Source organism: Helianthus annuus, chromosome 5, assembly GCF_002127325.2.
Source record: "Helianthus annuus cultivar XRQ/B chromosome 5, HanXRQr2.0-SUNRISE, whole genome shotgun sequence".
Lineage (NCBI taxonomy): Eukaryota > Viridiplantae > Streptophyta > Magnoliopsida > Asterales > Asteraceae > Helianthus > Helianthus annuus.
In genome coordinates, this window is record NC_035437.2 from 121,606,456 (window position 1) to 121,622,728 (window position 16,273).

At 36.0% G+C, this 16,273-nt stretch overlaps 1 protein-coding gene across 1 annotated transcript; it reads left to right on the forward strand.

Moving 5' to 3' along the window:
* The first annotated feature begins 9,583 nt into the window (after nucleotides 1-9,583).
* LOC110939007 (transcription factor bHLH148) lies at nucleotides 9,584-11,146 on the forward strand. The gene is made up of 2 exons (XM_022180925.2): nucleotides 9,584-9,684; nucleotides 10,412-11,146. The coding sequence occupies exon 2, from the start codon at nucleotides 10,434-10,436 to the stop codon at nucleotides 11,043-11,045; it is 612 nt and encodes a 203-aa protein (XP_022036617.1). The 5' UTR covers nucleotides 9,584-9,684; nucleotides 10,412-10,433; the 3' UTR covers nucleotides 11,046-11,146.
* The last annotated feature ends 5,127 nt before the right edge of the window (nucleotides 11,147-16,273 follow it).

Genomic DNA, 16,273 nt, shown 5'->3' on the forward strand with positions numbered 1-16,273 from the left:
AAAATAGCTAAAAAAACCTAACCCCCACCCCCCCACCCCCTAAAAAACCTAACCCCCCCCCCCAAAGCTAAATGCTAAAAACTAAAACCCCCAAAAAACCTAAAAAAAACCTAAACCCCCCCCCAAAAAAAAAAAAAAAAAAAAAACTTAAACCCCCTCCCCCCAAGCTAAAATGCTAAAAACTAAACCCCCAAAAAACCTAAAAAATATTAAAAAATCAAAAAAAAATCTAAAATTTTTTTTTAAATATTTTTTATGCTCAAATCGCTACTTTTAGTGGCCAAAAAAAAAGTTTTTTTTCTTCGAAAAGTAGCGATTTTTATATCATAAATATTAAAAAAAAAATTTGTGTGATTTTTAGTTATTTTTAGGCATTTTTGGTGTGTTCACATTGGTTCTCGCGGTTCTCACAATAAGAGGTGGTTCTCGCATGATCTTCTCCCTATATATATATATATATATATATATATATATATATATATATATATATATATATATATATATATATATATATATTCAGTCACACGAAAACCGAGCTTGTTACTAAAATAAAGGGTAAAAATAAAAAGGGTTTTTGGTGGGTAAAAAGGGTTTTGGGGTTAAGAAACGAAAAGGTTTAGGCTCAAAGGGGCTAACTAGGGGGAATTTTTGGGTAGGTGAAAAGAAAAATAAAAATAATGGTTTTGAAAGAAAAAGGGTTAGTCCTAATGCCTCCATCATTTACTTACTTGGGTTTAAGTTGGTAAGGACCGGGAATGAATTGTCGTGGCAAGTTCTAGAGTCGTAAGAACCAAGCGGCTATTCACACAAGAAATGAAAAATGAGCATTTAGTTTAAAGATGTATATTTGTATGCTCAATAAAGGCTCAAAACTCACTTTTGTGGGAATGGGTTTTTATCTGATCAAGTATATATAATCAAATTTTAACTAAGCTTGACATGCCGTTTCATAATTTTCTTATGTTGGTTCTTTTTATCACGACGTTATCGGTTGTAAATTTGTAAAAATATCACCTTTTTAGAATTTTGAAATTCCCAAATTATACCAAGACAAGTGAAAAAAAATGAAAAGTTTTTGAAAAAATTTGGGGTGATTAGCGGTTCCAATAGAGTTTTGTGTAAGGCTTGTAATTAGGACTTGCAAAATTCAAGGTTTTAGCATCTCCCCCCCCCCCACACTTAAATTACACATTGTCCTCAATGTGTTCCAAAATTAAGTTTTTCGGTTGATTAAAATGTGTAAAAGTGGGTTAAAAACAAGATTTTATGTTACTGGGTAGCTGAACACGGGGTGGTGTTGGCTAAGCACGGCCCTGTGTCCAGACTGCCAGTACCAAAAGTAAACAGAAGGCTGGGCATGGGGGCGTGTTCAATGAGCACGGCCCCGTGTCCAGGTACCTGAACTGGGCATTTCTGCAGATTTTTGGGCACGGGGGCGTGTTGGGTTGAGCACGACTCCGTGCTGAACTTGCTGTAATGAAGAAAAATTGTCGAGAGGCTCTGTTTTTGTGCATGGGGTGTTGGTTCAAGCTTCCCTTAGTATCCTTCACCATCCCGAGTGTGTTTTATTCCTGCAAATTAAAACTAAACTAGAAAGCATAAAAGTTAAACTAATCTAAAACTAAGGATAGTTCCGCGGAATGCCTCCGTGGTGCGCCACGTTTATAAGGGTCCTTGGCTAGACCCTCCTTATCGAGTGGTTCTGGCTCATCTTCAATTAGGGGGTCATTATTGCCAAAAGGATATTTCATTGAGCGCTCAAGATCTATGCTCCTTTTGAATGCCCCTAATTGAAGAGGTAGATTGTTGAACTTCCGGTTTTTCAAAGCTTCATGAGTTTTTAAAAAAGGTTTTTCCAAGACTAGAGGAGCGTCATCGAGGATGACAAAGTCGGTTGGAATAACCATTTGATTTGTTTGAACCAAGACATCCTCAACTACACCGATTGATTTTATTACTTTCCGATTGGATAGAAAATTGGGTATTTGAAGTGGAGTAAAATCACTAATACTTAATTTTTCAAAAATGTAATTAGGCATTCTGTTAACACAAAGATCTTTATCAATGGTGACATTACTAATAAATGAATTTTGAAAAAAACATGGAACCGGTGTAATGTTAATTTCAAAAGGATCTTCTTTTATTAGTGAAGTTTGATCATGAGTTAACTTAACACTTACCATTTCCTCGATTTTAGTATTAGTGTTTAACTCTTTTAAAAACTTAGCATGAGTGGTTACTAAACAATGATTTTCAAAAGAAGGTGACAAGAGATTAATTTCTTCAAAATTAGAATCTTCTTGAATTTTAACGTTATCGGTCTCACCCCTTTCGTTGTTTATCTCATGAGTTGGTTTTTCCTTATTTGTTCTTCCATTTTTAACTCCTCAATTATCGTTTCTTCCTTTTTTAATTCTTCTCTTGCGCGGGACTCCTCTTCCCTTGCGCGAGATTCTTTTATGCATCTTTCGATAAATTTGAGTTTTTCTATTATCCTATCGGCTATGCCGGTGATAGAGTAAGGATCGGGATCCTCATGGCTTGAATCCGGTTGTTCGATCCTTGGTTCCTCATAGTACCCATATGAGGTAGATGGTTCACACCATTGTTCTTCATGATAAGTATATGATGGATAAGGGTCGAAATTTTGTTCTTCATAGTACTCATATGAGGTGGGTTGTTCACGCCATGGTTCCTCATAATAAGCGTATGAAGGTGGTGGCTCATATCTTGACTCTCCAAAGTATGAGTATGAAGGCTCATACCTTGGTTCATCAAAATTTGAGTATGAGGGAGGAGGTTCATACCTTGGGTCTTCATAGGATGTGTATGAAATCGATGGCTCGTACCTGGGTTCCTCATAATGGTTGTATGAAGTGGATGGTTGAAACAAGTTACAATATTGTATCGAGTGCGGGTTACCGCAATTAGTGCAATAGTTTCTCCTATAATCATCCTTCTCATAGGTGTAGTTATAGCCTCCTGAGTATTGATCCATAAGAATCACTCAACAGACCACAACTGAGTCTCGGGACCAGAAAACAAAAATAAAGATGGAAACAGAAGCTGGACACGGCCCCGTGTTCAGCGGACACGGCCCCGTGTACAGGGTCTGTATCTGGGTGTTTTAATTAAAGTTACTGGTCTCGTTGAGCACGGGGGCGTGTTCAATGAGCACGGCCCCGTGTTCAGACTCTGTATCTGGGTATCTAACTAAAGATATGCAGCACGGGGGCGTGTTCAATGGACACGGCCCCGTGTTCAGGCTACTGTAAATGTAAACTAAACTAAAATGCAGAAAAATGTGCGCGCGTTTTTTAAAAGTTTTGAAAAACTGATTAGGCCGTCGATTTTAAGCTTTCTTAAAATCCTTGTGTCCCCAGCAACGGCGCCAAAAACTTGATGTGCGTAAGTGTGATATATTTTAGATATATATTTTAAGCCCTTTTTTACACTTTTTAGCCAAGTTTTAAATTTATAAAACACGATATTTGCTAACACTAAACACACATATGGGCAAGTGCACCCATTGTGGACGTAGTATAGTGTTGGTAAGATACCAAGGTCGTCCAAGGACACAAGAGCTTTAGTACCGGTTTATCCTCAACGTCTAATCAAATCAAAATGTTAGAAAAAGATTTTTAAACTAAGAAAATATGACTAACTAAATGCTAAAAAATAAAATAAAAATAAAAACAGATAGACAAGATGAATCACTTGGATCCGACTCGTGTATTAGTATAAACTTTGATTATTTTCGCACTTTTGCACTTGTTTAAGAGATTATTTTAGTTATTGTAGTAGGCCCCTCTTTTGAAGGCGACGTTACCCTCAACCCAGTAGTTTGAATCAGCAAGGATACAATCCTAAAGGGTCGGATTATTGAAAGATAATGAATTAAGTTATTAATGCAAATTATGGTAGGCCCCTCTTTTGGAGGTGACGTTACCCTCGACTAAGTAGTCTGAGTCAGCAGGGATACAGTCCTAAATAGCCGGGTTATAGTATTAATAGTAGTTTACTTATGCGGGGGTCAAAGAGTTTGGATCCCCGCCATCCAATACCTTTGGGTATTGAAGGAGATCCTACTAAATTTGACCCAGGTCCCTTGCAGGACCTCTAAACGCTGAACAAGGGCAAGACCTTTACCAAACCGTTCCCTTAACCCCCGACCAGGTAGCCAGCATACCTCCATATAGACCGTGGAGATATGAATGGTGAAAATCTTTTATTTTATATAGACAGTAAAATAATGCCAAGACACCACGGACAAACGATAAGGAAAAGTCACCTTCAACATAAGAAACTAGCTATTAAAGTCATTAATACAAAACCAAATAAAAAGTGCAAAAGATTAAAAATAAAAAGTATTATACTAAACACTTGTCTTCACCAAGTGATGTAAGAGACTTAGGCAAACATGGCCTTGATTGTCAAGAACTCTTACGATCAATCTTGGATCCCGAGATGACTCACACACTCTATGATGGACAATGGATGATGGTGGTGGATGATGGTGTTGTGATGGTGGTGGGTGGTGGATGGAGTGTGAGAGAGGTGGTGTGCCAAGGGATGAGTTGCAATGAAGCCAAGCACTCCTATTTATAGGCTGAACAGAGGCCTGGGCACGGCCCCATGTCCGCTGGGCACGACCCCGTGCCTGTCTGACACTATCTCTCCTCATTAATTGTAATTCGCAATTACAATTAATGCGCCTGCAGTACTTTGGGCACGCCCCCCGTGTTCAGTGGGCACGGCCCCATGGTGAGCAATAGAAGCTTCTACAGGTTTGTCTTTTCTGCTGCTTCTTGGGCACGACCCCGTGCTCGTTGAGCACGGGGCGTGTTCAGTCTTCTGCCTTCTCTGTTTTGCCTGGGAGGATGCTGTTGAGGGGTAGGGCAATCCACTTTTGTTCCTTTTCTTGTATTCATGCAAGATTTAGCTGTCTTTTTGCTTCTTTTGTTAATTTGAGCTCATTTAATCCTGAAAATACAAAAGGAAGACAAGAACACACTTTTTCCAACATTAGTACTTAAAAAGGGTTAGTTTTATGCCTCATTTGATGTAATTTATATGTTGCATTTTACACACATCAGAACGCATCCTGGCCCAACACGTGGCGCGGGATATGATCAGGGGGTGAGGGGTTTTTTTTGTCTTCTCAATCTTCTTTTATTTTCCCAACGCGCTATAACATTTTCTGGCGTCTAAGATTATTTTAGCGTTAATTGTATTCATTAAACATTTTGGCGTTGATTAATTGTTTTTGTGTCATATAGATAATTTTTTGGCGTTATAGCGTTTTCTGGTCAATTTTTTGGCATTTTGTGGCGTTGTATAATAATTCACTACGAGTCATTAATATTTTCATAAGATTACAATAAGACTAAATGTTTTTATGGCGTTTAGTGAATTTTTTTGGCGTTTAATACATTTGACAAGGTGCTTTGCTAGCACCCGTTCTCACAGTTTTCATACTAGTAGCGTTTTGGTGTTTGTAGTTTTTGGCGTTTTATATAATAATGTATTTTATATGTAGAGAATTAGATAACAAAACAACAGATAATTTGATAACAAAACAATATAAAATGAAAAAGAAAAAAATTAAAAATGGTAATCTAATTTCTCTTCTGAATCTTCACTGTCATCAGCTTCTTCTTCTTGAATTTATTTTGGCGTTTTGAACCTTTGAATACCTTGGCTAGATGACAACTTTCCTACATAAACCCCGTCTATTTTTAGACGAAGCTTGTCCTGTGTTTTGGTGTGATATTCTTGTTTAGTGGCATGTCATTAAAGATCAACTCTTGCTTGAATGCTATTTATAATAATGGAGTCCAAAATAGCATTTTACACTTGTGTTGATCTCTTCATGTCATGCATATATTCATCAAGAACAAAGCTCACATGATGACATATCATTGTCATCAGTCTCTTTTTCTTGAATATTTGTCCATCTCATTCAGCAAAAGATTATAGAGATAACCCCCTCAGAGAAGAGTCGATTCAGTGAAAGCTTTGCCATCTATGGTTATTTTAACTAACCTTTTTTGGCGTTTTAAAGTGAGTGGTTTTTAAAGAACATGACGTTTGTTTTTCTGGGTGTGATCAATTCATTGTGTGTAGACCCCTCTCTTATAGGAGTTTTTTTGGTGCGTAGTTTAGGCGGGATTTTTTTATTGTGATAAATGGTAGTAATAAAGTAACCGTCTTTTCAGTTACTGTTTATATTTACTGTTTTGGTCAGCTTTTATCAGTTTCTAGGGTGATATGTAACGACCTCACAAATTTCCATTCCTAAAAGGCACATTAAAAAACCCTAATTGAAACCCAAGTGGTGCGGTGCGACCCAAAATTTTGAAAAACGGACGAAACTAGCAACCGGGCCCCCTAAAACTCATGGGGGGATTCCCTAATTGATTTTATCTCATAAAAACGGATAAAGAACATGTAATTTCAAAAGTTGACAACTCACCCAGGCTATCCCAGACACCAGGCTACCCTAGCCTAGGTGGGTCGCCGTCGCGACACGCGCCAGGGGCTAGGGTAGCTGGCGCGACACGCGGGGGAGACCCAAATCCAATATAAAACCCAGGGACTTGGCACTTGAAATGTTTGCATGTTACGACGTAAAAATCACTTCGTTACGTTGCTCAAAACTCCGTTTCTTTCAAAAATACGATCCGAGTCCCGAACCTCTCCTACGATAACAGGGTAATAACTCGATCACTCCTACGATACAATGTCCGATCGATTAAAACCGATCCGATGAATGTTTAAGTGCTGCCTGCATTGGGTTATACTTTGTCATTCGTCGTGAGGGTTTCGATCTCGTGAATTATCGTAAATGTTGAATTAAGTTACTAACCTATTTTCGTTTATTGTATATTTTACTAGGTTTACCAGCATAACCAGTAGGCAACATGTGATCGTTTAAATCTGCAATGTGAGTCATTATGTTTTTATCAAATTGTTTTGCAAAACCCAAAATGTTTTCCCGTTATACTTACAGTGATTAAGTCTTTGTTATCTTGAATTTCTGACAGTACGTGGGGTTTTGTATACATAACTTATCTAGCGTCACTTTTAGGTGAACGGACCTAAATAGTGATATGACCACAGTCACAGATCCGGTGTGGGTCAGATAATAAGATAAAAGCAATTGTAATCGCTCTTAATACTGTATGCTATAACAATGGGTCTTTTGTGTAAATTGAATGCACCCGTCAGTATTTTTCGCTGATCAAATCTTTTCAAAATATGTTTCAGGTGATTTACAGTGAGGAAAAAGGAAAAGTGCCGCGTAGCACTCCAGCTAAAATAAAGTGGCTCAGTAAATAGAAATAAACGTGTTTTCTTTAATTAGGGGATTTCCCAGTGAAATTCCTTTATTGTAAAATACGGGGTTTGTCCCCGAACTTATAATAAAATAATTCGTTGTTTTCTGTTTAAACGATCCTGTTAAAATTTCCGCTGCCAATCTAAACACCAATACCACGGGTTCTGTCCCGCGGCTTCCGAACCGGGCAAAACGGGTCGGGGGCCGTGACATGATAGACGTCCCATCTTCCCAGTTTGGCGTTTTTTTAAATGGCATTATGCAGACTAAGATGACAAAATACAATAACGTAGAAAATAAAATATTAAGCAGAAAAAATATTTTTTGTTATTTCTTGCGTTTTGTAAGTAATAACCTTTTTTAGTATTTTTTTTTGGCGTTTTGCAAATAAATATAGAAATATATCAGTTAATTATCTTAAAAAAAGAAGATTACACAGAAGAAAAAAAAATTAAAACCTTTCGTTAGAAGGTACTTTATCCGTAAAGTATCCATCACTTGCGTCATCTTCTTCCTCGGAGTCTTCATCTGGATCTTTATCCATGTCATCACCTTCACCTTCATCGGCTTCTTGTTCCTGAAGATTCTGAAGCCTCCATTTGAATATGTCTTGCATTAACGCCAATTTTGAGTCCATTTCTGTGTTAATACAAGTGGCGTTATGCAATTCTTCGATGAACCCAAGCCCCTGCTTTGTCATGATGTTTTCAATCCAGTGGTCTTCCTGCTCTCCGATGTCGTATATAACGGTCACCATGTCTGTTTCATCATCAAAACGCCATGATGTCATGACAAGGTCCGGCTTTACATCTGCTTTGATTGGTCCAAATTTGCTTGTTAATGCTTTTATAAGCATATGTGTTTCATGGCATTCGTTATCCAGAGTGATGCCAAGAGATAGGATACCCCTCTGTACCTCTTCTTCCATCTTCAAAATTGCCTTGATCGTCCTAACATACACCCTCCTTCTGTTGTCAAAATGTAGGACGAATCACCTGATTGCCAGAGTGTATCTCCACCAAACGATTGTTGCCATTTTTGGCGTTTTGGTTAAATTGGCGTTTTTGGTTAAAGATGTTTTTGCAGAAATGAATAGATTGAAGTGATTATGGAAGCGATGTTTATCGTCGTTTATATAATGTTGTTTTTGACGCGTAATGTAGGAGGGAATTTCTTATAATAAATGTTAATAACTGAAATTCAGTTACTGTGTTGTTTCCTCTTCCTGTAATATCCAACGAGTTTTATCACTTATTTTTGGCGTTTTGTTTTTAATGGCGTTTTATTTTTTTTGAATGGCGTGTTATCATTTGTTGGCGTTTTGAATTTGAGCGGTAAAAGACCCTTTTACCCTTAATGAAGCGCTTCTCACATAATAAAATTGATGTTATTTACGAAAACGCCACCGCGCAATCTAGTCCATGGATTGTTTTGATCTGACGATCCATAAGCGTTCTCACCGTTCTCACACTTTCCACCGTTTTCTCTAAATCCTGACCCTATATATATATATATATATATATATATTTTAGTTATAATTATATTTATTGTTTTCTATTTTAAGATAAAATAAAAACCTCCAGGGCAGGATTAATGAAGGTAGGGCCGGCTCAAAATTTTCTAAATTTTTCTAGGCCCAAAGCGGATAGCAAAATTGGGGCCCTTTTTGTAAACGAAAAAATTTGCTATGAATCCTATTATTCTTATATCTTCTTTGAATACGCATAATTATAGATCATAAACCTCAATGTTAACAATCGAAAAGTCAAAATTACCAACATATAATATATTTTCTTAGAATTTGAGGCCCTAAGAAAATGGAGGCCTAAAGCTCTTGCTTTATTTCACTCCCCCTTGACGCTCATTTTGACGGAAAGATAACAGAGGGTCAAAGATTGATTTAATCAGGAAAACGCGGGGTGTAAAATTGATTGATTTTAAATAAAACTTGCATAAATAATACATAATTTTTTTATAGCTCATGAGGCTGGTCAAGCTCATGAGCCTTATTACGTTCTGTCACGTGAAGCTCGAATCCAAGCTCATTTCTTAAAAGAGTTCCAATACAAACTTGATCTCAGGCTCGTACTTGTTTAAACTCATCTCGATCTAGTTTACGTGCGGTTTGACTCTTTTATCCAGACAGGTATAGACATTTAATAGACAACAACAAAGAAGCGGGCCAAGGCGTGCTACTCTGTCATATCCCCCTCCTTTATATATATCCCACCATCCCCTTCGCATATTCACAAGACAAAACCCTATAATTTCATGCTAAGATAGAAAACAGTCTTTCAGTTATAATTTTGTAGCACAAAATTAGCAACGGCATTTGTTTGTTGAAGGTAAATACTTTGATTATTATATTATATCTGTTTGATTATATTTTTGTAAAATTGTGTGAAAAAACTCCAATTTTGTTTTTTTTTTCCTATTAAAAGAGATTTAATATATCTTCGGAAAAAATTACAGAAAGTAAACGGGCAACAAGTTGCGCTGTAAGATTTGATTAACATGTTGCCTTTTTGGTAACGTTTGTTCCGGATGATGAAAACAAGATCTATAATTGTGCTTCTTACAAAAATATAAATCAAACTCGATTTGTTTAACCACTAATTTGAATATTTACTCTTGTTCTTCTCATTTTTAACTTTTTTTTATTAAAGACATGTATATTATTTAAAACAAAGACGATTACAGACTAATGGTAGGTCTGTAGGTGCAGGGCCGGCCCTGAGAATTCGTGTACCCTGTTCAAGCTCGAAAAAAATGTGCCCTTAGGCCTTAATGAAATTGGGTATTTGGCTCACTAAAGGTCTAAACTTAATACCAAAGGGGTTAATAACTAATCTAAACCATAAGAATAATTTTGTAAAGGGGCCTATATTGGTGTTTGTATGGATGTACCCGATAAAAAATATTTTACATATACATATCGGGTTTTTTTCATAAAAAAAACATGCCCCTCGAAATATCGGGCCCTGGCCGGTAGTCCTCCCCGCCCACCTCTAGGGCCGGCCATGTGTAGGTGTTGTTCGTTATTAAAGCGTAAAATTGAAACTGAATCTACAGGTATCAAACTAAGGTTTCTACGATGACGTCAACAACGGTTATATCAAATCGTGTAACGAACAACACCTACAGACCTCATAATTCACTAAAACGGATCAAAAAGCGTAACATTCAAAGGCGATCTAGTCGCGATATGAAGAGTCATAGGTCGTGGAGATCGGAAACTCAACAGAAACTATACAGATCGAAACTACTACAAGCTTTGCAACACGTACGTCTCAGCTCCATACATTCGCCTCGACTTAAAGGACTAGCTATACGTGAAGCCGCCGACCGCGTTCTAGCAATGACAGCTAAAGGACGGACTCGATGGAGCCGAGCGATCCTTACAAATCAGGTTAAGCGTAAATCTGCAAAGAGCGATATAAAATTAATGAAGCGGAGAATTGGTGTTTTGAGGTTTAAGACAAAGAGTGAAAAATTATTGAAGGTGGAACAGAAAACACGTGATCTTAGGCGGTTAGTTCCGGGTTGCTGGAACCAACCGTTGCCAGTTGTACTGGAAGAAGTTAGGGACTATATTTGTGCACTTGACATGCAAGTTAAAGTTATGGCTGCTGTTGCTGATGTTTTGTCTGATGGGTCAAGTTATGGCTCCGGGTTGGTTGCTGGTGGTGTGAATGGTGTGAAGTGAATGTAAGTCGGGGCCGTATTAGCGGGTAACTACGGGGCGTATGGGTTTATTTTTATGTTTTTAAGATAACTAATGGTTAGTTCTGAAGAAATGTTTTTAATGAAGTGATATTGTTTTTATCATCTTTTGATTTAGTTATATAGTTTGTTAAATAAGTGTAACTGGTGTTAAACTCACTCCTGTTGCGGCACGCTAAACATTCAAAGAATTAACTGTGGAAAATAATGTCGTTGAATATGTATGACGACATTGTTTTAACAAAATTTACATCGAAACATAAATAAAAATATGCAGCTCGCAAACATATATTTAGAATTATAAAGACGACGATTTTTGCAAATTAGAAAAGAAAAACAAAATAAATAAAAATAAAAAGCTAAGTAGTAGAATACGTGTCGTGGCTGATTAAAAAAAAACAAGAAAAGACATTTAGAAAAGTGTAGAATTATATGGTCAATTTTTTCTTATGCGTCGGGATTTGTAAATTTATACTTCTCTTTTTTTTTAACAACAACGAATATATATAAATATAGCGGTCAGGCAAAAGCTAAAAAATACAAAAGATTCAAACAAACAACAAAACGACAATCATACAAAAATGTCAAATTCTAACCATTTTTCTCCAATCCAAATGCCCCTAGCGGCTCTACTTTTCACCCACATAAACATCTCCTCCTTAATAAGCTCCAGGATCTTCTGCACCGGCATCATGTTTCCATTGAATTTGTAACACCCCAACCCCGCTAGGGTTGACATGTCACATTTACAGATATCAAAACCAAAACCAATCCACAACATTAAATAAAATAACCTAATTACATTTTAGTACATTATTGAAATAAAGAATCTTGGTCAGCAACTTCCTAACGCTCCTCGCTGAAATCCCAAATTATCCCAGATTACCTGTAAAACAAATAAGACAAACACAAAAAGAAAACTACGGCTGAGCCAAAAATTGCTCAGTAACGGAGAAATCAACAGTACAAGTAAAGTCATATCAGCGGAAGCAAAACACAACATAACGTAACTTAGACTTAACTGAAACGGTTACTAACACGAGTACTAAAAATAGATGAAGACAGAAGACTGAGACAAAAACTATGACACGAACCGATCTGAACTGTAACGGAAACTGATATGGAACAAAAGTCATTTAGATGCATAACCGATATCGTACCCGACACAAAACCGATGTAGAGAACTCATACATGATTGATCGTGATGATTTAAAACCTTTTTTTTTATGAACGAACTCATTTTAAAACATCCTTTAATAATGCTAATATATATTTTTTTATATGAGATGCAAAACTATGTTCTTTTATTGAAGGTTTAAATCTTATCAAAATATAATAATTTATCATACTTCATATTATCATAGTTAGACAAAATAACTATTTTTCTAATACTGAAAAGTTATATTTAAGAAATAGAATAAATCAAATAACTTGGTTTTCAAAATGTAATACGTATGATAATTTTGTAAATCGACATGGGAAACCGATACGGAGTCAAAAACAAATACACTAACCGACACATTTTCAATACGGTTTAAAAATCCTATAACGTTTAAAAGAAAAGGATCATCAAAATTATCATTTTTAAATAAATATTTGGATTTAAATTACTAGCTATTAATTTGTCATGTTTCAAACGTTATTATTTAATCAGGATAATTAAATTTATAGCTTTGGAGATTTATACTTAGTAAACAAAACAAATTAGAGAACCTGAGTTTAAAAGTGTAATAATTTAATCCTTACGGGGTTTCTTGAACCGAGCTAGACAATCGGCATGAAACAAAGACATGATTCGATGACAAATATAGAACCGACCTTGGATCAAATTCTTAACAAAGATTCTGAGGAATACAAACTAAACGTATAACACAACATCTGAATCCAAATCGAACCGATACTAAGATAGAAGTGATACAGACCGATACAGATACTGAGTCAAAACACATATAACTAATGCAGAACAGAATCAAATACTGAACATATCAGAAACATAATCCGGTACACAATCGGAACCAGAATCAGAGTACGTATAATCAAATGCACACATAACTTATCGTAACACAATCAGAAACAGAACATATTCACATACTGAAACATATACTTACACGACAGATATATCAACAAAATAAGTCGTGTAACACAGATGCACCCAGAGCCATAAACAGAACAGACTGGTACACAGCTAGCTAGTCCATGCACCTATGAGATGGTGAGTGTGGCGTTCACCCATTATTCCATCTCCAGACATACAAACTCAAACTCAGAGCTAAGATCGATCTATACGCCTCTAGTGGCCAAGGTGCTACACAAGCACGAGCTAGAGACGCCGTGAACTTTGATTACGCACTGTCACGACAAGTGCCATGCCGTTGACGCCCAAACGACAAGCCAGACATGCTTGGGTGACAGAGTACAAATACTAAGGCCTTATAAATAATTTACAGGCAACTGAAAATAATACTAACAGGAACATGCGACCATGATACAAGTCTGAGGTATGGCATGCTACAATACACTAACAAAAAAAAGTAGACAAAGATAATACTGACTCAGATAATGTATCACATATCAAACGGATATAGGTATCAAACCATGGCAACCGGACTTTAAAACAAGGACAAAGATCCGTACTGAGAGTAATGAAAATAAAATTACGCTACGATATCAAGACCTAAGGATTCGTACGCATAGAAGGAATTGGAAATTATACTATGATGTAAAAGAAACGGAATCCGTACCTTAGTTTAGCAAAGTTAAGCAATCACAAAAAAAACCAACTCGCTCTCAAAGTACGCTGCCTAAATCCCATATTTCCTGAATCAGTTTTGTGACAGGTTAACCACACCACTTCACTCATTCGTTAAAGTTTTTCCGGCGACCAAGAATATAAATCTAACCCGTTTATTTTAATAATTAACAAAAAAGTATATATTCGGTTAACAAACGAATTTATTGCCGATACTTTAAAACATGATTTGTTGCCTTTGTTTGGTATAAGATACATAGTTTTAAAAAGAATAAGATATACGATTATCTTAACTAAATTTATATTCAAAGTTATAAGTTAATAAAACCCATAGAAATGTAGCAACATAAAATAGATATTTCACACCTTTAAATTTATAAGAACCCATTAACAATATTTAGATCTAGTCGATAATATTTATTTAATGTATACTTCCACAATAATTCACACGTACACAAATCAAATACAATACACACACAATCAATTCTTTTAAACCTATGCACACATTCACACACACATTATGCAATTGCATTGACACACACATATCATGCATCACACTTACTCATCACACATACATAAACAGACAAACAAAACACACACACCCATGCACATAAGATGGCACATACACACCATACACAGATCATAGACACATGACACATATGTACATGCATAGTACCAAGTACCCACACAAAACAAAATACACATACATGACCTTCATGCAACACACATACGTTTACACACCACACATATTAATCCTCTTTTCAAACACTTACACCACCCACGCATCATACACATTCAAAACTGCAACACTCCATACTCACATACATTCAAACCAAAAGAAAATAAATAGTATGTTATACACACCCAACACTCGAGATTAACTCAAAATGTGTCACCGGAAAACTCAACAAACCCGAACCCCATCCCACAATCTAAATCGCTGATAAATTAAACGGAAGAAAAAAAATAAAGAGATCAGACGCCTACCTCTTCTGCTTAGAAAACAAAACTGCAATGGCGACGGTTCATGGTGAAAGAAGGCGGCGAACAGTGGTGGCTGCGATCTGATTCGTGGCTGCAGACGGTAGTGTAAGATTAAATATAATTATTATATTTATATTTAATTGTGTAGCCATTATAATCATTTATATTATTTGGATCAAAATATATTAAACCTATAATAAATTAGTTGGTAATTGTTGATGGGCCAGATTACCCTAATTAACTAATTGGGTTTCCCCTTGGGTGTATATAAGGAGATTACTAGAGAGGGATTAGGGTTAGACCCTCATAACATCACACTAAAATCGCCCTCCTCTCTCTCCATTACTACGAGTTCTTCAACCCTAAAGAACTCGGTACTACCATCAAGAAGATACATCCTAAAGGGGAACCAGACCAATCTGACGAACATGACGTCTACTTCCCTCTCTGGTGTGGTGACTGCTAATCAGGTACACACCTCTTATTTTATCGTTTATGATTGAATCTACATCATTAGGGTTTATGTTTTACCCATGATCTTATGATATAATCAACATGTGGTATCAGAGCGATGTTGATTATATAAATTCAATCATTTAATTCGATTACAAAGTTTGCTTTGATGGGATATACGGATTCAAATAACTTAAATAAATCTAATGGATATATTATTTTTTCTGAAATCAGTTTGCATATAATCAACATGTGAAGCCATTAGTTTAATATATTGAAAATCTTTTGACTTTTTGACTTTGCAAAAGAATTCGTAATCCCAGAATGTGTTGAGAATGAATGATAATTGTTACCTTTTAATATTTTATAATTATTCTATCATTCATATACATATAAATTTCTGACGTGATATATTCTAATATATATATATATATCTTGATTCAATTTGAGTTATCAAGATTCTAAAGTAATAATTCATCACCAGCTTTTCAGTGGGGTGATTTAATTTTTTTTTAGTGGCTTGAAGTTATACAATTAATATGTTTTTGAATACTTGCCGCATAGTGTATCGAAATTAATTTTTTGTTGATTATTATTTCATTATATATGGTCATTAATCTTTAAAGAAGAACCCTTTATTTTCGGATAACATTAGGATTTGATTATATTTTCTAAAATTATATATCTTCGTCTCCAAGTTTCGAATAAAAATATTATCTTTAAATTTATAATCGAATAATTAACTTGGATAGATACACATAAGATATTTTGAAATTATAATCAAATCCATTAAAATTAGTTGATTCAACCTTATCACAAAACAGCTGTTAACGAGGTTGCTACTCGCAACCATGAGGTTGCTACTCGCAACCATGAGGTTGCTACTCGCAACCATGAGGTTGCTACTCGAAACCATGAGGTTGCGACTCGCAACCATAACGTGATTGATCGAAACCATGAGGTTGCGACTCGCAACCATAACGTGATTACTCGAGACTAAGGTTGCGACTCGAAACCATAACAGC

Excerpts from the sequence above, each read along its gene's own strand:
- LOC110939007 (XM_022180925.2), top strand. The coding sequence starts at position 10,434 with ATGACGTCAACAACGGTTATATCAAATCGTGTAACGAACAACACCTAC.